This window comes from Myripristis murdjan, chromosome 15 (genome assembly GCF_902150065.1).
Source record: "Myripristis murdjan chromosome 15, fMyrMur1.1, whole genome shotgun sequence".
Taxonomy (NCBI): domain Eukaryota; kingdom Metazoa; phylum Chordata; class Actinopteri; order Holocentriformes; family Holocentridae; genus Myripristis; species Myripristis murdjan.
In genome coordinates, this window is record NC_043994.1 from 14,871,021 (window position 1) to 14,895,982 (window position 24,962).

At 40.8% G+C, this 24,962-nt stretch overlaps 1 protein-coding gene across 1 annotated transcript in view; it reads right to left on the bottom strand.

The window, feature by feature from the left end:
* The window catches only part of adam12b (ADAM metallopeptidase domain 12b), an 86,782-nt gene that overhangs the window by 41,116 nt on the left and 20,704 nt on the right, over positions 1-24,962 (bottom strand). Inside the window, exon 4 of the mRNA XM_030071091.1 lies at positions 1,586-1,664. Coding sequence (XP_029926951.1) covers positions 1,586-1,664 — 79 coding nt within the window. The remainder of the gene's footprint in view (positions 1-1,585; positions 1,665-24,962) is intronic.

Sequence of the window (24,962 nt, forward strand, 5' to 3'; positions counted from 1 at the left end):
GGAAAACGCTGTTTGCATAACCTTTACGGAAATAGAATTGTCAGTCACTGCCAAATTATCAGCCACTTCACCTCCGAGCTGTCAGTGTCCTGTCAAGCTGTCGTCACTACAGTTCAATTAAGCAATGATTTCAATCCAACTTAACTGCTAACGGCAAGACAGACTGCTAACTGTGTGAGCAAGAGAGAGAGAGACAGAGAGATGGAAAAAAAACTTTCTGAAGTTACAAATCACAGGCTTCTGCAACACCACAGAAATGTTCTCACTCACCTACAACAGCTGAAATGTAACTGTCTTTCTCCATCACTTTAGACGAGAGTGCCTTATCAGAGAACGTACGAGCAATTTTCCCTGCATTTTCCCTTGTAGGCCGTATAAACTGAGTCGAGCATGTGAGTACTGCAGTGACAGCCGCTAATAAGCGTTATAAATTCCAAATGAACATGCATTTTCTCGGTTTTTACGAACATACTTTGTTATGCAGGTGTAGATCAGCTGTTTTAAGGGGATTCAGCAATGCAATCCTGATAGTCATATTGGCTGTCTAACAACTGGCATAAAATGCAGCTTATCACCAAGTAGGGCAGGGCAAACACCCAATTCAACACCAGCAAGAGGCTTTCAAATAAATACACAGCCTTGATCTGCAGTGATGAAAAAAGGGAAAATACTAAAACGACAAAGACCGAAATAACAGTATTCGTTTTCAATTTTCAATTTAACAGGGTGAAATTTCATTTATAACATAATACTTAAGAGAATTAACAGTTCTCTCAAAATTTAAATTTTTGTCAAGTTTCTGGAGTGTATATTTGCATGTTTCCACCTAGCAATCAGCCAGCCGGTGCAGCTCCATCAGCTTTCTCCAAAACAACTGAAGTCCACAGGAGTTGGTTGCTTAAAGTTCCCAAACAGGAACAAAATAACTCAAACAAAAATGAATCCAGACAATTTTTAACCTAATCTACATGTTCTCGCCAAATGATTGCCAAAAGAACCTGAATGGGCTATATTTATGAAAGTACTTGGCTTAAGTCTGTGTTAAAACGCCGAAAGAAAATGGGGACGGGGGCCTGGAGGGATACACAGGTGTGCGCCAGCGTGAGTGCTTTAGCAAATAATGGTTTTAATGAAGACTGTGCTAAAACACTAGTGTAAAAATAAATGTGTCACACAGTGCAAATGTTTGCTGCAGAACATATGATTATGGTGCATGAGCTGTTGGGACTAATTTAAATGGGATTTTTTTGCACTTTTTGGGACTCTAAACAACCACTTCCGATTGACTTCAACAGTTTTGGAGAAGGCTGACTCAGAGCTGCGCTTTGTAAAAAATAACTCACTGTTATGTGCACATATGAACCTTACCAGTGATTCTGACTAACTTAAAGGTGAGTAAGCAAAGACAAAAGTTTCTTTTTTGGGTGAGCTATAACTTGAGTTAGCCAGAATAATGGAGGAAAAAATGAAAACATCCGTCCTCTGTGAGCTTTTTAAAAAGGGTCAGTTTTTACAGTGTGACTGTGGAGCACCACTGCATGTCAACTCAACCATAAATGTCAAAAGCACTCGGCTGCCACTGTACCGTAAAGTTGTGAGCACCGGTGACTGCACTTCCATCCTCCAGGTAATGTGTCTCAGTGTAATGGCTCGCAAACAGCCCCCTTAAAAACAGAACAGAAAAGGAAGCAGACACGTCAAACACCCAGCTTTATTTTCAACTCTGACAATATGCACTGAAAAAAAAAAAAAAAGTACGGAGGAAAACATGACCCAAAAGATACTTGGAGACAAAAAGACAGAGCACACACAGTTTTATTGTTTGCTGAGAAAACCATCAGATTTAACACTGAGGACAGCTGGGATCATCCACTTGACAGGGTGAGAGCATTCATTATGATGATCAAAATATCATATAACACTTTTTAAAAAAATTATTTTAAATGTGAATCTTGGCATGCAGTCTTCTCATTTATTTTCAAGTACCTTGTGGATAAACAATCAAAACACACACACTTTCCTCCACCTCCTACGCAGGGGTCATCAACTGCATTTATCCAAGGGTGACAGTTTTGACACCGTGTGGGCTGGACATTCAAACAACAAAATGCAAATTTATTTAGGCCTAATTAGCCTATTATTCAAATGAAACAAGTGTTCCTTAACCAGGTGTTATGTGCTTGTCTGTGCAGTGTGTCTTAACATAGTAAAGTTTGCTCATTTTGATTTTCCCATTTGTCTACTAGTGTCATTGTGGTCACTGGCAATTTTTTGCCCAAGTGAGGGGAGCGAGCCAGTAGTCTGTTTCTTTCTGTGTGACCAGACACTACTAAGTAATTAAGGGTGAGGGAGCATAAATTCATCCAAGGGGGAAGAGTTAATTACGAGTTGCTCCCCTTAAACTTCTGTTGGTGCTTAGATGTTGTGTTTGGACCAGGCCTCAGTGGGGGTTTCCCTCTCTGGTCTACCTATCCCCTATGTGTTGGTTTAGTCCAATTAGGAATCAGAATCAGAAATTCTTTATTGATCCCTGAGGGGAAATTAGGGTGGGGGCAGGAGGAGGGCAGAGAGTTGGAGTTGTTGCTGGTAGCGGCTTGCTGTGAGACTGTGTTACTTCAGTGATTTTTTTTTTTCCCCCAGTTTGTTTGCTCCATGCTAATTATCGCAGGACTTTCGTTTCTCTCCCCTGTTTGACTGTTGTTTTTGGTTAATAAAACCGCTGCCTTTTTGCATGGACCTGTGCCTCCTGAGCCATTCTTCAGAAAAAAACTAATTTTTTTAATCACCTCCAGTGCCAGACAGCCACACTAAAATCCCTCATCTACCTAGAATTACTACCAGTAATTCTACACATGGGAAACTCATAATAATAAATAGATACTTAACGAGAAAATGCTCTCAGTACAGTGCAGACCTCCACCCAGGAGGCAGCTCATGGAGGGGTGGTGGTTCAAATCTGTAATCCAGGAAATTTAAATTGCAGAATGCAGTCCTGATTGGTAGGAAATATTAATCAACAATTTACTATGCAGTGCCGTGATTGGTGGAAAATGTTGTCCTCATGCTTGCATGGCGATATGGCACAAGCCGCTTTCCATTCATAATTGGCTTGGATTCACTGGGAATTAGTTTTAGTGAAGCAAGTGCAGCTTTGGTTGTGTTGGCCGCTTGCTGAAAACTAATAAGCTGACAGGTGGATTTATAAAGTCTTTGGAACCTGTGGGTTGAATGCACATATTTGGGGTCGGTAAATCATTCCTAACAAATTTATTGCCATCTCAAATGTTTTTGCCGTTGCTTCACTATAGATATGCTAGATATCCTAAATACCAGAACGCTTTTTTTTCCCTCCTCACTTTTTGAATTTATTAATATTATATCCTATATATGGGCATGTCAGTCAAAGACTTGCATCACAACACGAACGCCCACTCACTGTCACTGCTTTTCTGCCGCTAGTGGTTCTTGCCTCTTTACGTGCCGCTGAAGTAGGAAGAAATATATCGCACAGCTGGCAGTCGCCGCTGTTGGCCTCCAAGTAGCTGAAGGTTAGTTTTGTTTTTGGTTATATTTAGAGCTACTTTTGAGGATTGGGGGCAGATATGATTGAAATACATTGCATTTTGAGCCTAGCAGACACTTGACTTTGTAGGAATTTATTAGGTGATTTGGACATGTCCTTGAATCCCTTGGCATTCAGTAAGACAAAGTGGGATCCCTGCTGAGGTAATTACTTGTGTGTGCGTGGGTGTGTGTGTGTGTGTACATAACTATGCGCCTGTATGTGTTTTCTTCCTCAGGCCACGAGCAGATGGACACAGCGAGTTCCATCCCAAGCATTGGCAAAGGAGCAGGAGGAACACCCATCGATGCAGCTGCATAATCACACTGACATCAGGAAGGATGATCTCAGTGTGTGTGTGTGTGTGTGTGAGAGAGAGAGAGAGACTAAGAAGGAGAGCATGATGGAGAGACAGAGGTAGCAAATGAAAAAGGGAGAAAGCCTTTGCGTGTTTCTCTATGTTAATACGAAAAAAAACAGTCATGTTAAGTATTTATTCTCGACGCTCAACTGCTCAAAACACACACACAAAAAAGTGACAGGCTTTTTGAAAAGTTAGCAAAGTACTGAGTAAATTCCATCCCTTTGACCTTTTTTTCTGAACAAATATGATTTAATTTAATAAAAACAGACAGAAGAGAAGCTGGAGAGGATTTGAAAAATGGAGCGCAGTGCATGCCGAAGTCACAGCGGGAATCATTCACATCCCACAGTGCACTGCCATCCCACAGAGCTCGCATGGACCAGTGACCAGGATTAGATGGGAGTGGATTAAACCAATAATGCTGTACATTTTTACATTCTTCAGGAGGAGGAAGTATCTTAAACAGGCATTAACTTTTTTTTTTTTTTTTTTTTTCTTGGTTGATGTATTCTCCATGATTTCTTTATGAGGGATCTGCCCTTTATGACATGATCACGGCCTCAGCCTGACCACATTTCACTTCATCAAATACCTATTATCGGGTTAATGTGCCTTATGACGGCATTAGCTAACACTAAACGAAATCTGATAAGCGAGCAGCCAGTAATCACTCTAAAGAGCCTTGTATGTCCCATTTTAAATGTGTGACACTGGGTCGCTGCATAAGAGGATGGACTACGCTTGATAGAAAAAAAAAAAAAAAGGCTACTTTTACCTAGTATGCACAAGCAGACTTGAAACTCAGGGCTGCAAACTGATGCCAGTGTTTCTACTTATAATCAATTCATTATTTTTCTGCAACACATGCCATTATTAGCCCCTTGTTAAAGCCAACATTTGCATCAAAAACGCTGTAAATTCAGATTTCTGCAATACAGGATGTGGCTGCAGTTCAGACAGGATTTGTGTCATGTCAATGTAATTCCAGGCAAATGCTTCAGTGTTGGTTTTTAGTTGGAAGGTTGGGGAAAGCTGGCTTAGGGCAGAGTGGCCCCTGGTGCCATGACATACAACGTTAAAGCTGCTGGTTAAACATGATGGAATCTGCCTGCAATCAACTCCTTGGCAAGAGTACGCGGGGTATGTTCAGCCATGGATGTTGACGGTGGGTCTGAATACAGCTTCTCCTGCCCTGCCCGACTTGGTGCTCTGCTAACTCGCATTTCTGTAAGGTCAAATCGTTACCGTTTTAGATCCGTGGTGTGTGATGGAGAGCATGTATTATGCATTTACTGGGTCCTTCTTTCCCCATTTCTCACCTATTCTGTTTATCTTCCTGCCTTCTACCTATCCCAGTGGAAAAAACAAAACATACTTCCTTACACAGGCCTTGCTCTTGTTCTCTCTTGAGCCGATATGATGCAAGAAAGATATCAATTTAAAATGATTTGTTTGACATTTTTGTCGAGACCTGACACAAAATGCCACACTCGCTGTGCCTCAGATGAGTTGGTGTGAAATGGAGCTCTGCCAAATGATGGAGGAGAGCAACAGTGCAGTTTCTTTCTGGCTACCATAATAGTTGTTTGATTACAACTTTCCTTCTTAGCAGCAGCTATCCCTCAGCATCCTCCCCTTTGTCAAGAGGGGCGTGTAACCAATCAAATGCTGTTTAGATGCAGGATGACTTCAAAATACCTTTAACAGCTTTTGATCTCATCTCATCTCATAGGAACTGGATTGACAATCAGCACAATTCTCAACAAAAACCCTGCATGAGTTTTAAAGGTGTGGCTTTGACTTGTATTTGAGTGTGTTATTACAGGAGAGGCAGTGAGGGGACAGCAATTTAGACATGAAACTGCACTACCTTCACAGAGAGAAACTGACTAGTTATTTGGACCTTTGGTTGTGAAGGGAGTCTCTATTGATATTCAGTATGGCATTCTTGTTTGATACATATCCATTTTTACTCAATAAGGGTCAGTGATAGTGCCAACTTAAAACTTGGATAGAAAGATCAATAGCAGATGTGGAACAAAACTCTCTGCAAAATGATTCATGAAGAAAAAAGACAGACTTTATGCTTTTGAGACATTAATTCTTTGCTACTTCACAGCTTGCAGAAACTCTGTACTTCTGATTGAAAAACTTCAGCAGAGTAAAACATTTTTTCTCTTTAAAAGATGCTATGTAAATGTTCTTTAATAGCTTGAATCAATATCCATTGATTTCCCGCGCCTTTGTGTGTGTTGCGATTCATTAAATACAGTCTAACATCTAATTAGCGATTCACTAATAGCTGCACAGGTTAATTGTGATAAATGAGGCGCTCTGTAATAGCACCTCTGGGAGACAGAAAATGCTGTTATTTGTCTTAATGGTAAAAATAATCTATTTTTTTTCCAAGTGTAACAAACTGTTCTTCAAAATTAAGATAACTGTTGAAAACTGAAAGCTGAACTTATTGTTGAGGCTAATACAGGAAACTTTAACAATGTAAATATTGGAGATTATATACACTGTCCAGCTCACACATATTGTTTCTATAGGTGTATTGTTCTTTAGGTGTATTGTTTGCTACTTAGAAATGGCTTACAAGTACACACATCCACATGCACATAAACATACACAATCAATCTTGGAGTCTCACAAGCTTTGTGCATGGTTCTCAACCTTTCAACATGTCCCCTGTACATTTCACCCCCATCTCAGAGGGAGGTAACATAAAAGAGTCACATTTCTGCTTTCAAAAACCAAGTCATTTTTCATTAGGAAATATAAGAGAACAATTGGACAAAACAATGTGTTGCCTCAGGTCACTGCGGCTGCAGTGTCAGCTGCAAAAGAGAAAGATTGAGGATATCTCAGGGTGTCCAGCAGGTGCTAGCAACCACCTATCAGTGTCTGGAGGCGTTCCAGGTCACCTGAAAGGCAGCACACAAGAAATACAATGGATGTAACACACCCTCCTTTAAAATGGCTGCTCTAGGGCATCCTTTGCGAACAGAGTACACACACTTCCACATGCTGAGTCCAGGAAAGGATGATCGATAGGGTTAAGCAGAGAGACTCGCAACAGTGTGACACAAAGTTAACATTGGGAGTGCATACTGTGTAGTGAGGCTTTCTGCTGAACTCTAGGGCACCCTCTGCCATTAGCGCAAGACACAAAAAAACCCAAAAAACTAAATACATATATAAGCACTTACAAAGGGGCATCGCCAATCACATTGTCCTTTCAAAGGACATAGAGGACATCTAAGGGTACAACCAGGGACAAACTGCATTAAGCAATGGTTGTTCATTTTGTTCAAGTTTTTCATTTTGTCAAAGTCTTCTTGAAGTACAACAGCCACAACACCATTGTCAAGGGCCCATCACACCCTGGACTCTACTTGTTTAAACTCTTGCCATCTGGTAAATGCTACAGATTCATATTAGCCTGCACAAACAAGACTCAAAAACAGTTCTTTCACCGTGCCTCCACCACCTGCTCCTGCAAAACAATCTGGACTGATCTATATCACTAGTATCATTTTTTACAAGGTTTATGATCTTACACCCTGTGCAATTTTAAACCTTGTTTACACTCTGCAATTTTATAATTTATGTGATCTTACATAAAAAGCACTTTTTATACATTTCATATTTTGTGTAACAGTCTGGCTGGAGTTTGCGGATGGAATTTCAGTTCTCTATGAGCAATCACAATAAAAACTCTGAATCCTCTGAGTCAATGGCTAGTTTAAAGGGTCTGTTGAAATCAGGAGTTGCAGGGGCGAGAACATTAGCCAGCAGAACTTTCAGATTTTTTTTTTTTTTAATTCAAGCTGATGTGCCTCACTCCGCACTAAAGGAATCTTTGGACTGAACACATCAGTTAAGGCTCAGAGGCAAAGTTCTTGCAAAAACCCCTGAGGCAACCTGCCATACTGAGGAATCATTTCAGCTCTCATGAGAGGAAGGAACAGTAAAGTTCTCAATAGCCCTACTTAAGCTCTGATGGGACAGACCTGACCGCGGCCAACAACCTCACCCACTTACACAACAGTAACTTATCCAAACTCACACTTGGCCAGGTACAAGGTCACGTTTTTTGCAGCAACCAGTCTCCTACGCAGCTCCTCTGGCTGGGCTGCGTGTTGAGACCGACTGGAGCTGTGTATGTCTCACAATCCTCAAATCCCTTCAACACTGAACCTTAAGCTCCTAAAGCATTATGCATCCCAAAGGTCATGGCTGTGTACTTGCAAAAGTCATCAGGTGTCACAAAAACTGAGTTCTCACAAGCTCAGTCAGTCTGAGGAACTTTTTGATACAGCTTTTAAGAGATCTAACATGAATGAACACAAATGCTGCAGAGCCAACTTTGTCCGAACAATGACCCAGACGGAGAAAAGATATAGGAGTCGGGCTTGGTTATGGAATTCAACTTCCAAAAATCAGTACACAGACAAGGTGAACAGTCTAACTGGTCAACTAGCAGGCAAAGGGAACTTCATGAAGTAGAACTAGGTTCATATATGCCACACTCTAGTGTTTACTATAGCTTCCCAGCGATGCTGCATAATAGGAATAGCATCAACCGCATCAACACCATGCTGAGGAACATTAGTGCAGGTGGGAGCATAAGAGAACAGGGCTTATTACCTGATTATCTCAATAATGTGTGAGCACCCAGGGGGGTTTCAGTATGACAGATGGAGATCTAAATCAACCACAATATGAGAATTTGGCAAACTACCTTGAGAAATGCTCTGAAATAGCAATACAAGCTTCCTCATCATCTACAGAATAAGGAGCATTCAATGCCACAGTGGGATTGACATCTGAGGTGTGTGTTCTGTCACGGTAGTGCTTCAAAGTTTGTTTTTTATTTCTTCTTCAGTGGCATTTTATGTTTATGATCTGGGGTCTTAACTACTTGGCATGCATTTACTGTACTTCCTGCCTCCTATGTAGAGACATATAGTGGCAAGATTACAAATGGTTTGCCTGTGTTTTGGTTGTGCCAATACGTCATCTTGTCCTGAGCTGTCACCAGCGGTTGCTTTGTATTCACATACTCATTTCACAGGCTTAAACCAGAAGTTACATACATAATCTAGCAAGGTGGTAGGGGAAGATGTCTCATCCAGCCATTTCAATTTCTCTTTCAACATTTCAACAAGGGGCCCTTCGTGGTATAACCAAACAAGCTCAGCTGGACTGAAATTGAGGGACTCCTGAGCCAAAGCTCCAACTGCAAAGGAGTTAGTAAATGTCACGATCCCAATCTTTCTCAAACTACATGATGTAAGCTCTAAACTTTGATTTGAAAGTGTGATGGAAATCTCTCTAAAGCTCCCTGAGACTCAAGTGCAATGTTGAATAGACAGTTACTGGAGCACTTGAGAAAAGCAATGAGACATGAAATTTGACCCTTGGTTAGACTGAACAATTTTTGCTAAGTCAAGTATGGTGAAGGATTCAGTTAGGGCCTTGAAAACAGCTGAGGCTCTGATTTTATGTAGGGGAATAGCTTCAGGAAACCAAATAGCTGCACACAATTGTCAGCAAGTACCGATTTCCTGCCTTAGTATGGGGAGGAAAACCAACACAGGCAAAAGGTTCAAATGGCTCCCCAATGGCATGACTAACATTAGTAGAGATACTAGAGAAATTTTCTGGTTTATTTTACCATCAGTCTGACACATAGCATGACCTTCAGAACTGAGCAACAGCTGACCTTTTTATCAGGGCAGAAAAAGTGTCAAATCACACAGTCTAGACTTTTCCCAACTCCCAATGACCTGCAAAGCAGCAATGATAGGCTAAATGCAATATTTCAGGGCAGTAAACAGTGGGAACCATAAGTTGAAACACACTACTCCAATCATCCTGACTTAATATTTCGGATGAGGTCCACTTTGTCACTTCATTACTGACAACATATCTACAAGATACATCTGCAATTGTTCCCTCTGAAACAGCATCTTCAAAGAATGCAGACAAGATTGTCCTTTTTAAGTTTCAATTGCTTCTAGGCTGAGAACACTCTATCAAATCCCACTCTCATCAGATGTGTTATCAGGAATTCTGCCTTCGTACCTTCCTGGAAATGGAATGGCTAACCACAAAAACATAAAATATAAGTGGATGGTTCAATTCAAATTTATCTGGGCCTTCAAACACCGGTGGGGCAGAAATTTACTCAGGAGTAGCCAGTACATCAGCTAAATCAGTCCCTGAAAATAAAGGGCATAACTTCAATTGGGATATAAGAACAGTCATGAACCAAAAGATCACCAGAAACCAAATATGATTTGAGATGAATGTTACATAAGGATAGAAAAAAATCCTTGACTAAATTCTTTACCCGGGGGAACTGAGCTCAGAGCAGGATTTCTATCAGTGAATGGCATCTTGAACAATCAAGAGACAGAAAATCTTTCCTGATTTGAATAGGCCATTAGGTCACAGAAGAGAAGAGTTTTCGGGATGAAGAACCAAGTTGGTCACTCTTATTGGTGGACAGCTTACCATTGGGTGGCATGGAAGTAGTTTCAACCACTTCGTGTTCAAGCTATTATCTTAGCTATTATCCTCCATTCATTGCAATATGGATGTAATGATATAGATTTCCAACAGCTGGCTAAAAAAAATCCCATCAAACTTATTATGAATGTTTACAGCAATCATTTTATTAGAATGTTACTTGAATCATGTATCCTGTCTATCAGTGGCTTTTATAGCCTTGCAGTCTGGCATCCCTGCAGCCTTGACATGATGACAGTGAACAGGTCAGAGTATATACAACTGGGTCAGGGTTAGGGTTAGGGTTAGTTCCACGAGTGAGGGCTCAGTCCACAAATGTGGAGGGTGAACATTTGGATTCAGCCAGAGACAGCAGAAAAACACATTAAGCAGGATTGAGCAAAATCTCTTTCTGTCATAAAATTGTTACATATGTCTTGCTGTTGGTAGCAGAAATTGTTGCAGTAGATAGAGTGGTTATGAACTATTTTTTAAGCTTTGATGGTCTTTTTATTTTGAGCGGACAAATCAGCCTTAGCAGACAGAATGACAGGCACTGAAGTTGAAACAGGATGTGTGACACATTGTTTACATGAATCAGTGTTTTCAACATCTTTCTCTTCTCAGGCAGCCAGAGAATACAATGTTCTGAGCCTCAAAGAGATGAGCCTCATTTGCATATATGTGACTCCACACCCCATGTAATAATTCACCATTACACAAACCCCCTTGAGCATAAAACCATTTGAGAGAAACGCAGCTCTTCCCCTTGCAGTCTCCATGCTCCTTTTTGAAGACTGTTAACTTTAGTGATTTCATTTAATCCCTTCTCCCCCACAAGCCCAACCCCTGCTTTCCTATAGTTATTACTTAGTATGCCTAGCCAACTTGAAAGAGCGCAGAATAGTAACACTAAGAGAGAGAGCAATAGAGAGGGAACGAAAGAGGTATGGTTGACAACTGTAATTCTATTTCCACATACGGCTGCGTTCCAAATTGATTTACATACAGCTCCGTGTCTCTCTCGGCTTAGGCTTGGCTCTGGTGGGTGCACTGGAGTGTACAAAGCCAGAGAAAACCAGGGAGAGTGAGGGTGGAGGGGTGGGAAAACAGCAAAATCCCCTGAGCTGAAGAATTAAAAGAGTGCGTTCTTTCACTCCCCTGGCTTTGTAAAAGATTAGTCATGTACACTAAGTGCTTCTCTTGGTAGAGACCACACATAGCTGTAGTTTCTTATAATGATTCATAATGTGAAACTGTGTTCATTCATTTATCTACATATGGGAATCATTTCCTTTTTTTTAATATTACTTCTGATTTTTTTTTTCTTTTTAGCCAGATTTATAAAATCTCACTTGTCATCAAGCAGCATCAAGATCAACATATACAGTATGTTGTACTCCAGTAGAGCACTCCAGTAGAAAGTGGACCAGTATCAAATCTGCAGGCGGAGGGGCCCGGCCTAATTAAATATTCACTGACCACAGCAAAGATAGCTCCCTAATGAGTCCAACACAAGACACTTTTTCTAAGTTTGAAAAGAGAGAGTGGGTCTTTGAGTTTTATAGCATTTTGCAGCAAGTTCATGAAGGTCCATGCAGAGGGAACACGACTGTAAATCAAGACATCCACCCACCCATACCGTCTCATTACTATTCAGGGTCATAGTGGGGCTGCAGCCTATCCCAGCATGCATTAACTTTTGCCGATTCTTTTCTGACCTTAGAGACAAATAAAAAAGCAAATACTGTGACAGTAAACAATAATTTCTACCAGTTTTTTTTGGTTTTTTTTTTGGATAAACAACACAGATTTATAGATATAAAAGTACCAATGACTAAGCCTATGAGTGGGCAGGGCTCAAACTACAAGGTACCATGATGAGATGAGAGTCTTGCATCTTGCACATCAGAGTTGACATTTAGCACAGATACAAATAAAACCTGCCTAAGTAGATTGTGCAATCATCGAGAGACTCCTTGAATTTACCCTAAAACTCTCTCCCTCTCTTTCTCTCTCCCTCTCTCTCTTTCTAATAGTTAGTGAGCATAGCTTCAGTACTGCGGGATCAAAGACACCCCAGGCTTCTCAGCTCTGTGTGTCATGTGGTGCCCAAGGCCAGTGAAGTCTGAGCTGAGGCTGGCAATCATCACATCAGCAAAACAAACACATGGGAAGAAACAAGGCTCTCTGGACTGGGGAGCAAAAGGCCAGCATCAGTGATGAATCACAAGATAGTGATATGGTGAACAGAGCCTCTTTATCTCTCTCTCTCTCTCTCTCTCTCTCTCTCTCTCTCTCTCTCTCTCTCTCTCTCTCTCTCTCTCTCTGTCTCACTTTCTAAAATGACAAACACTGTACACTGACAGTAAGCTATCTGGCATTCATGAAAACATGCAAATGCCATTATAAATTTATCTGACAAGCAATAATATATTCAGACCTATTTGAGCTACACCACTGACCATATGATCCCTGCCATGTCTGCATGACTTGTTTTCCAATGATGCATATAAAACTGCAGTGATACATAACCTGGGGCCCCATAAACTACCATATATTGTGGTTCACAGGACTAAGAGATAACAGGGAGGTCATGTGGCAAACTGAATTTGTAAGGGGGTAGGAAGAGGCATAAGGTTAGTAGCTGTTATGGAATACAAAGGATCTATTCAAAAGGAGGAATTTTAATAAGGTTGATGCATGCATTGTTTTGTACCACTGCTACTTCTGATTGCTTTACTTTACCTGAGCAACATACTCGCTGCGAGAACCGAAAGGAAAGGGTAAAATGTGGTCCAAAATAAATTCCTTAAGATGTATTATGTGTATTATTATGTGTATGTATTATCTACATCACATATGTCAAACTAATTCTGGTCCAGGTCCATATTGCCCACAAGATACTTCACACAGCAACATGCGCTGCAACGTTCTGTGTTATTAACACCACAAAACACCTGCCTGTCGCCGCCCGCTCCTCCTCCTGAGGAGCTCATCAGCAGCCCAGCGCATCATTTGCGTGAAGACAGTTATTAGTCATCTAGTTTGCCAGCAATCCAGCCAAAAGCAAAGTCAAAACATGACAAAAGTGGAAAACAGATGTTTTCGAGACAGGTGAGTAGTCAATTACTGTACCTATTTGTTGTAATAAGGATAAACCTATTTTGACCACATTAGTCATGTAGTTTAAGGTGAAAATATAGATTTTATTTCTAGTTGAATTTGCATACAAGTGATGCGCATGTACGAGTAGAAACATGTATTATTGTAGATTTCTCTTCAGCAGAATATCAGTTATTTTGGTTATTTTTTTGATGAAGTGATGAAACTATTTGTCTTTTGAAAAGATTCAGGGTAGGCTTGTAGATAAAGTATGCCAGAAAAAAAAGGAATGATGCTGTGGACTCTTCATGCCGTTTTCCACTCCACGTTTTAGATGACCTTGTTTGGTGTTACACAAAGACATTTTTGGCGAGGAATGTTTCATGTTCATTCTTGTGTATTAATCATTATTTTTTACACAGGACATATTGTAATCAAAGGAATGATCACTCTGGGTAAAAAATGTAATAAATACATAAATAAAGGCTCTCTTTAGCCCTAAAATTGGTTGTGATTTTTTTTTTTTTTTTAAATACAGGACCTGTAGTTATTAAGTTGACACCGCTCATCTACATGATCTGTTGTCATACATTTTCCTACTCTGTGAACGCATCCAGAACTCAAAGATCATCACAGTCAATTCCCTTATTTGGAGATGCTTTCTCCCTCTAGCACATCTCCAAAAGCTTGTTTTTCTTTTTTGGCAATAGTAATGTTTCTTCCCCCTGATTTATTTTTTTTCTTTCACAAACATTACTTTTTACTTGTACTGCACAGTCTTGTCTTCTGGTTTGGCTGCAGGTGCAAAACGCTGTGGTATAAAGCCACAATTTTGTTTATGTAATTATTGAAAAAGGACATGTCAATTTGGGTGTGAAACACCCCAATTTACACAGGAGCTGTATCGCTGTTATTATTTCCCTCTCGGTTGTTAACCAAACCGCAACCGCCGCGGCTAACAGCGCTGAGCAACAGTAAAACTGCATAAGAATGAACTGTTTCATTGCTGCTGGCCTACACGTCCGGAATATGTAACATCATAAAACGATTCCCACGCTAAACATATTTTTTTCCTTGTTACTGTACAAAAGAGCATGATGTCATATTCCCTCTGGATCCTTTAAAGGTAATGGCTGGTCAAATCAGAGGGAGGGAAAATGTGCTCATCTAAAAGAGATCCCTGGACATGAAGCAACACCAGTCACCCACTTCTCTCTGGTTATAATCAACAACTATAATGGAGGCCTAACCTGCCTATCTTCTGTAAAATTACCCACTGGCATTGGCATGTGGGTCACATTTTACACCACTGAGGCTGTTTCTTGCAATGCTTCAACCTTTCTCAGCTCAATAGGAGTAGACTGTTGTGAATAGGCAATGTGTGGCTAAAGGAGGGCATGAATACTTTATTACCCTAACAAAGCAGTGTAGAATATTTCTGGGAACTGGATGATGATGGTACTAACTCAAGACGCCTGCAGGCAATATCACCCCCACTAACGAGCAGTGAACCATAAACTCTTCTTTTATAATGGGGTGTTAGAAAAATATGCTCCTTCATAGTATCAACGAATATTTTCTTAATCGATATATTGTGTTCATCGAGGCAAACACTTACAAGTTTATGAAAATCTACATTTAATAACTTTTTTTTTTAAGTTCATGGAGCAGCGGGTGCAATTAAAACCTCATAAAAAGATATGAGAATTCTTTCACAGCTCCAAGTGAATTCTCTTTTGTTGTGTGAGCCATTGTATGAATATCTGTAATGATTATCTTTGATCACTGATTAAATTTTAAAACCAGAATCGTGTCAGCACAAGCTGTCTACTCCCAAGCTGCGTTTCTTGAGGGAAAATACTCGTGCAATTTCATCCCACCACAGCAAATTATATTACTGCTTTGACATTAGATGGCTTCATTGTCGCAAAGACACTTTAATTGAAATATCATTCGCAGTCAATGTCATAGGTTGGATGCTTTGAGAGGTGACTGCAAAATTACTAAATTACTTGAGAGAAGTTTACAACTATCAGCTGAATTACAGAGCATCCAGGGCTTCAGTGCCAGTTACAAAGTTATTGTCTGGGGAAAAAAAAGAGAAAAAAATAACAACTTCACATGATGGATTATGGCTGGCTGTCTTATGAAAGTGTCAAACCTGAATTGCATCTTTAGAAAGGATTCATGTAAACCTAAATATGGGAAAATCCCCCAAACCAGTGTTTTAGTGTAAAAAATGTATGTGGGAAAACTGAGCCTTAATGGGCATCTACTTGACAAATACCTCTGTATGTTGGTGCCAATGCAGAATATAGATGCTACGTGTGCGCAGTAGCTTCCTCATTAAAAGTTTAGTAAGGAAGAAGTATTCTACAGTACCGCAGGAAATATTTTTGTACAACTGCCCACTGCTCAGATGAACTGTTTTTTTTTTTTTCTTCCTCCCTGCGCTGCTTCAATATTCACATCCATAACAAGCTACACACCGGAACTAATGAGTGACTAGGGATCTTCAAGGGAGGTGGCCTATTATTATTCATTGAAAAATAGTAAACAAATGCATAAATGTTACTGTCAGAGGGTTCCTATCTGTCCAATTAATCTATGGTTGCTCCCCCGGGCAGCCTCATTGTGCAGCCATACTGCTTTTTGTCTTCAGGGGGAATATGCAATTAAGAGCTGAGTGGAAATAATATTAAAGATGTTTTTCCTTTATCCGCCCCCTCCCTTTCATTCTGCCTTTCTCTCTCATTGCTCTCTTTTGACAAAAAAAGAAAAAAAAAGACATGAAATAAACTATGCATATCAATGTGATTCAATCATCCTCACCACCATCGCATGCGCACAGTTGCTCCTTTGAAAATGCTAAAAGCAGTAAGTGGCCGACATCTTCGAACTTCAACTGTGAGCAGCGTAAAAAAAAAAAAAAAGGTAACGCTAATGCGGCATAGCACCACTGGTTTTAAAAGAATGCACCCTCACTCTCCTGACTGCGCACACCCCAGACCACCAGCCTCCCAGTCCCACAGCCCACACAGCGCTGTTTCCCTGCTCTTAAAAAACGTCTCACGTCATTAAGCCCGCTCTTTACAGTTTTATGGACGCTGCGCTGAATCTCCAATAAGATAATAGCATCCAATCTGTCATTCTCTACATCATTACCTTGCAAACATGATGGAGACAGAAACTTTCATGCTGCACGGATGTGTCATTTTAACATGAGGATCAGGGTGAGGGATGTGCCACTGATGCTGACACGCTGTAACATGACTCAGCATGGCCAGGGAGGCTATTCAGAGGAAGATGTCGGTTATTAGACCGCTTATGGGTGACAAAACAGCGAGAAATGCCTTCAAGTTAGGAGTGCAATGATTCATTTATTGTACTGATGTGTCAGTACCAGCTACAGTCGATTCAGCTGCATCAATCTGCGTAAAGAAACGATTATGAATCACTGAGTTTGGCCTGAGTCGATATGAAATCCTTTTTATATTCACCTGAACTCTCTTTGCAAATTTTTGTTTAATTCATCTTTAAGTGATTCTGTTTGAGAGTTGTTGTTGGTTTTGTTTTTCAATTTTAGAATAAAGTAACATAGTTGGACAAGAAGTTGTTGACTCAAATCCTATTGAAAAAAAAAAAAAGAGAGAAAGTTCTAAAACTGATTTGCCATCTAGCACATTGTGAATCAAACTGCACCACTCTCAAAGCCAAAACTTCACGCCCCTACCAGCGCTCTGATTTTGGGTTCCATCTTTAAAACAGTCTTATTGAACAGTCTGTAAAGTGTCGGTGACATAAATACAATACTACTGCACTGCGGCCTGCAATGATCACACATATAGGAATCATAACACCGCTGTCCTCTCTCCTCTCTGAGTTCACAGACGAATACAAAAAACATCAGTCGGTGTGCACAACACATGTAGAGGAAGAGTAAATCCCTGTAAATCCTGAGGATGTGAAAAGTAATGTAACAGCAACCTTATCTGACCACACAAACTACTTTTAGCAGCCTAACCACAGAAAACAAAGCCAAAAATGATCCATATATAATTACATAATTTCCAGTAGATTTCCTGTTTGTGCTCTTGTTTATTTCTTGTTTATTTATGTGCTTATCACTATGAGCGTTTCTCAAACAAATCTGCCAGCTATCTTATTTGCATCCGTAGCAAAAATTTCCACAGGCCTCAGTGCTCATACAGGACACACGACACATGGAGTTAATTGTGTTGTTGTCCCTGTGTTGTCTGGTTCAACGTGGGCCTTATACAATACCAGCACAGCAGAAAAATCCCCTCTATCACTGATGTGATGTGATGTACTTCCTCTCACTGCCTTGTTTTCCTACGCACATCTGGTTTATTGTGAGGACACTTCCTCTAGTGTGTGTGGTGTGTGTGTTTGTGTAATGGTAAGAGTGTATGTGGGTGCACATGTGTTCCTGTGTGTGTTTTGTATACCGGTAGCGTACTGCACTGCAGGAAATATCCATCTTAAGTCATTTAGCCTCATACTGAGGGGTTTTTCTGAAAACAAGTTAAAAAAAAAAAAATCTGCTGCTGGGATGAGGTAAGCCCACATGTTAACAAAGCTAATCAACTTGTATCCGCAATTTTCCGTGTCATTTTCTTGGTAGTAGTGTGCTGATCTGCCTTATTCTGCCTTGTTTCAATTTATTTTTACTTGGGCATCTCCAAAAAACTCAAACAAGTGGAACTGCATTGTAAACAAGTGGGATTATCTCATCCCACTGGCAGATTTTTTTTTTCACTTGTTTAAGAAAAACAAGATTTAAACACTGAATATGAAACTAAATGACCTGATATTTTTGCTTTGTGTGTGTGTGTGTGTGTGTGTGTGTGTGTGTGTGTGTGTGTGTGATCTGATGCACACATGTTAATACTCACAGCAAAAGCTGTTTGGCATCTATAGCTGAAACTCATGAGGCCCGCCAGAGCTCTGAAACATTTCTGTGCATACATCATACATGTATATGCACATTAAGCTGTTTATTAGAGCCCTTTATGTACACGTAGGTCTGTGGGGTGATTTTACAGGGACAGAGTAACATTTGAATGAATGTACTGTATACCTGGAAATAAAATGGATAACACCAATCGAAACTGTTGCAGCCCAGTGGCTTTAGCTCAGGACGGACAGCATCAGCGGTAATCTCAGTAATCCTCATAATCTGCAGCCTACATCACCTGTATGGGTTGATGGCATGGTGAGTGATATAACTGGCATTATCCAGAGCAGACAGACATCAGTGGGAACGTGAAACAGCTGCTGAGCTGTGCCGTCTCAGGCCGAATAGACTTTATTTCTCACAGGTCCACTAAAAATGACCAAGTCTTTGTGCAATGCTGAGATATAGAGGAGGTTGTGAATCACAGACAAAAGCAATTTCTACTTGTTCATGACAGCAGTTTCTCATTAAAGCTTTTAAACTGATGGAGAAGGGGACCGGGATCCGTGCGCTCTTGTGAAAAGTGACTATGATACAGTCGCCTGTGGAAAGGGTGCACCGAGCTATGTCACAGGATGTGTTTGTCCCAGGAAATTTAACCTCATGACGAATTTGTACAGTAATGGCAGCATCGTGTCAAAGACAAATGCAAGAGAGTGCATTACAGTGTACCATTCACATGTATTTTATTATCTTGAGAAATCTGTGTGTAATGTAATCACTCATGCACACTCTCCGGGATGTTTTTCCTGCTGATACAGAAAAACGATGGCCCAGATAAATATGACATTATGCACCATTAACATTTTACTAAGTCCAAAAACAGAATATGCTTTCTGCTTGACTCCACCAAGCCAATAGTTCATTCCACCGACGCCATATATATCACCGAGCTTTATTCAAAAAAGAGGGCTCCAGCCCTTTTAAGTATTTTAAGGGTGAGCCTGCAAATGCATCACCTCCGCGCTCTCATTTGGAAGCACTTACTCTCTGTAATGTGCTAAAGAACAAAACAGAAAACTGCTGACGCTCGCAGGACCCTTGACAGGTGACCCACTCTCTCTACAGTATGTCTAAGGTTAAAAGCAGGGAAAATTGGGCGATGTCCTACTAAATGTTCCCTCACATAAACGAGAAAGACATACACACACACAAACATCCAACACAGCCCAAACATATTTGCTAAGTGCCGTAACAACATCTCCACCATCTTCTCCACAGCTGGGGGCCCCTAAAAATAGGTCTGCAGCAGCAAAAAAGCAGGAGTGAAGTCGTGTGCTGACATAACGTATTTGCTTAAAAAAAAAAAATATTCAGCTGCTTCACCAAAAGCTCAGATGCAGAATTACTTTGGACACAAACATTTTTGGCATATTCACTCAAATTCTGAAAGAGTTTGAGCTTATATTTTCATATGTTTTTATGTCATACTGCCATTAAGGCTTGGGGTGTGCTCGGGAAAATGTTCAAAAACATAAAAATTTATGATATTCAAAAATGATTATAAGAAATAGGGCGGTTGCAACTACACAATTACATAAATATTCCAATAACGTCATGTAATTAGCCGGTTTATGACAGGTCAAAACGATGTGATTTTCACTTTAAGGCCAAACGCATTCCCTGCCCTGTTGCTTGGTCAACCGAACAGGCTTAATGCTCATCTTCCACAATGATCTATGGATCTGGAAAATCAATCAGGGTTTTAGGGAAAGAGGGATGGAAAAGGGAGAGAGAGAGAGAGGGAGAAAGTGAACCTTAGATAGGGAGAGACTTAAGGAAAAAAAAAGCCTTTGAGAGAGGCTTTGAGGTAGCTTGGCTCCGATGGCTGGCTCTGATCCCACCGGTCAAAAAAGCACTACTCTAATCTTTTCCCCAAGCAACACCTAAGCCTTCTCTCTCCTTCCCTGTGTCCTTCAACGCTGGGCAACTTTTCCCAAGGGTGTTCTGCACTATCCACAAACTCCCTAGTCACTCCACATGATCCACTAATTAAAGATGGCAGGAGGCTAAATGTTCTCATTACTGGGGCTTAACAATATCTGAAACTACTACGTTACTGGGAAATAGCGGGAAGAATCATTCGGATCAATCCTGGAATAACAGTGCTGCTTGAGAGCGTTGCCTCTGATGCTTCTGTTGAGCACACACACATACACACATACACACACACACACACACACACACACACACACACACACTTGTGAGGGGGGGTGAGACAGCAGGTCCAGCTGCCAAAGTATTTTGTTTCTCCACCTGACACTGACACGATGCCAGAAGCAGGTAAAGTGCCTTTACCACTGTGTAGAAGTTTTTTACAAGACAACCGTTACACTGCATTACTGTGGGGATTACACAGAATAATTGGCATAAACAAAAAACCGAGCAAAGCAAAACAGCCAAAAGGAAAGCCTAGCTTGTAGGTGACTGGTCTTTAACCTTGTAACACTGCACAAATTGACTGTGACAGGCAGAACACAGAGCCTTGGCACCCAAAGTAAAGGGACACAGAGGCTTGGCACCAGGGGCTCGGTACACATGTGCTGGCACCAAAGAGCCACCTCAGGTCCAACATGCACCACTGGTGGCTCTGACAAGGTCTCAGGTGGCATGGTGGGAGAAGAGCTGGTGTCTGAAAACACAAGACACAGGTTGTGTGTAACCATCCCAGTTTAGTGACCCTCAGGCGATGGTTAGGCTTCCTGACCTTTACTGATGAGTCAGTGTCATGTGATGTGATTAGGGCGAACGGTCGCACAGTGATGATTTACAGTGACATCAGCTAGTTTAACATGTCACTTACACCAGTTACATATCCAGTAAAGGTTTATGGTCAGAATCTTTTCCTATATTTCTGGGTCTAGTTGAAATAGGCCGATACACTTATAAAAACAGACTGAGCGATGACACGTAACACATCCACCTTCAAGTCTTTCTTATGTCATGGTTTAAGGACAAAATTATTGGCAAATAGGAACCATAAAGGAACAGGATGTGCCTTGGAAGCCGTGACCACTTCATTGGCCTATAACGTCAAATACGGTTGTAAACAAAGTTTGGTAGTGCCGCTGGCAAAGTGTTGCTCTCCATATCCATTCAAATAAAAGATGTCACTGATGTTTACACTGGTTATGTTATTTCTGGCAAGTGAGCATACTGAACTTTGATGTTCACTTGTTTTTTTTTGTTTTTTTTCGGTGCACCATGGGAGTCTTAAAGGGAGTTTACCTTCCAGTGAACTGGGATGAATGTGGCACTGGCATACCCTTGAAAAATGGCTGACTCCGTGGGCACTTCTCATCTGAGCCAGGGTGTGGTTTGAGACACATCCACAGGCAGATCATGCAGTGCAGACACATACAAGTGGATGTGAGCACAGACACACAGACCAGTTAGAGGCACACATACAGACAAGTGTATAAAGACAAGAGTCCGTGGGAGAGAGGGCTACACCGAGACGGCAAGCTAAAGGGGAGTGGATGAGGTGAGATACAGACAAGAGAGACAGCTATACCTACATAAAAACAGGCTAGCAGGGAAACAGACAGCGTACAGAGATAGAGCACTGAAAGAACTCATCTGAGATATGAGGAGCAGAGAAAAGGGGAAGTGATGGATGAGTTTGTCCAACAGACAGGAGAGGCAGCACACAAATGCTGCTGGCTGACGTTTGCTGCTGCTGCTGTTGCTTTGCCAACATCTATAGGAGACATCCACTTCTCATCCCATGCAGGTCATTAGGGCACGACAGGTTTTATTTAGGAAGTGAGGAAGCCCATCATTACTGTTGTTGACACCGAAACTGTTGGAAAGCTCTTTTAACAGCCCCATTAGGCATTAGAGTTGACAGGCAAACAATCTACCAGCCAGCTCTTTTCAACACATATAGCACCAGAAAGACAAAACAAACATATAGTTCAACTTATCTCATGCTCTAGACAGATCCAATTAGACTGCAAAGGAAACCTGGGATCTCTTTGTTTGTCCTGGGCTTCTCGTGAATGAGAGTCCTAGATTATTGTATACCTCTTCTGTGGTACCACATTTCGGGAGAGATCATGGCTTTGTCAGGCCTTCCTCTCTGCTGTGTTATTGAAATGGGGCGCATCTTTCCCTCTCATAGAGAAACCCTCCGCGGATGTTGCTATGGGGATTTTTGTCACAAACATAATGATGTTTTTTGGATGTGGCCATGTGTTTCAAAAGGGCTCTTTCCTCTCTTCTTTCCTGCCACAGAAGAATGAAAGGAAATGTCCTCATGGTTTTTGTGGGTGAACTACCATGTGGACAAATGAAACACATTGTACTGCAAGAAAAATGACAGAAAAAAGCATCTTAATAAAAGCAGAGGTTTTTAAAGCTTCGCTGAATAGGAGTGAAATGACTCATAATTACATCTTGTGAGCCATGCAGCAAACACATGTTGTGAATCACACAACAGTCCAGGGCTATTCAACTATTTTAGTGCAGTAGCCAGATTAAAAATATTAAAAGTTCATAATTAAAAGTGATTCTGTGTATGTATTTAATAAGCTGTATGCTATATTTTCAAGTGGTTATGTTTCTAATGTTATTTAGCAGGCCAAGCACCTTAAAATGATTGTATTCTCCACGGAAGTATTAATGGCAATTTCAAATAAAATGCTAATTAATTAACTCCACAGGTTCATTATGGAAATGCACATAATCTGTACAGCACTTGTGCTTAACATGGCAAGTGTCAGAGCATATGGAAATAATCAATATTCCGACAATTTACAAAAACAAAGCTTGACACTGTACACTCACATAGTGAATATAGTGAAACACCAGATTTTATTATCTTTAGGAAGGGGATATTTTGCAGACCCCCTTTTTTGGTTACCATAAAGATCTTTCACACACACACACCACCACGCATTCACCCCCTCACACCCACACACACACTCACGCTGCTATGTCCTCCAGACAGTGCTACTGAAGTCTTTAATCAAGACTAATGTGGAATGTCCCATGCAACCATCATTAATCATTTGAATCTGGCCAACATGCTATAGATCACTGCTATACATCAAAGCAGTCGCTGCTGGCACAAGCCTGCACGTCTGTCCAACTGTTTGTGCTGTACAATACATCAAGCCTTAAATATTGTATATCACACTGCCACCATTCCTTTTGCTTGTATTGAAAAAAGAGACAGGCTGTTAGCAAAACATTTTCCATTTTCAGCCGTGCGTGTGTGTGAGGTTACCTATTTTGCTCCTCTGCAAATTGGCATATGCAAGGCAATATGTAATGGAAAAATGGCTACACAAAAATAGCATGGCACCTTAGTGAACACAATAATCTGCATTCTTGGATTTCTACCTTTGAATATGATGTGGATTAAGAGCTAACATCAAGAAATGTACTGTTAGGATGGCCCCTCAGGGTCATATAGCATTTCCTTTGAATATACTCTGGCACTTTGCTTTCACAGCTTCACTGCTGAGCAGTGGCATGCACAACCAAAAACTGCTTGGGAGTGAAAAAAAAAGCCCCTTGGAACATTTTAAACAATGATGTGGTGGGTTCTAAGAGAATAAAAAGAGCCATTTAAGTCAACCCTAAATGCATAAATGAAATCAGCACTGCTGGCAAGAACAGTTATATGGGAATAAATGAGAATTGGGATCCAAGAAAGAGGCCAGTCAATTCAAACCCGCTTAGTTCCCAGTGTGCCACTCAGGTACGAAGCTGACACACAGCCAAAATAAAAACCAACAGACTACAAATGCACCAACAGGAACTCTACAATGATATTCTTTTGGCACGAACATTTTCGTACGAGGACATTCTGAACAAACCATAGCAGGGCTCTTACTGCAATACACTTGAGGTGATACCCTGTGAAAGCTGAAAAAAAAAAAAAAAAAAAAAAAAAAAAAAGTAAGGGCTAAGGGAAATATATTTTTAATGAGGAGTGAGTAGTCCACTTGCCGCTTGTAGTTTTTATTCAGACAGCTGGAGAGTAGATAGGAGGAAGGCAGAGTGAAGGAGACACAGGGGAAAAAGCTTGATCCTGGGACACAAAAGGCACACGTATAGCTCATCTGCTGTCTGGACACACTAGGAAGTCAAATTTAATCAAACCTAATACAACTTGAGACATCTAGGCAGAGCTTGTAAACACAGAATTACCAAAAAAAACACATGCACACAATCACCATATCAACAGCCAATACATCAGACTTGGTGTATGGTGTATGTCATCTAATGAAACTCCCGAAACACACACACACACACACACTTGAGACCCCGTGGCGATTTCTCTCCTCAAGCCTCTGGTGCGATCAGTGTACTTGCAGGGGCCAGGACTATTTGGGAAGTGGCCAAAAGGCAGCTAACAAACAGCAGCTTATTAATTGGATGTGGTAGTCTGTTTATATTGGGCAGGACCTAGATCATTTCACGTT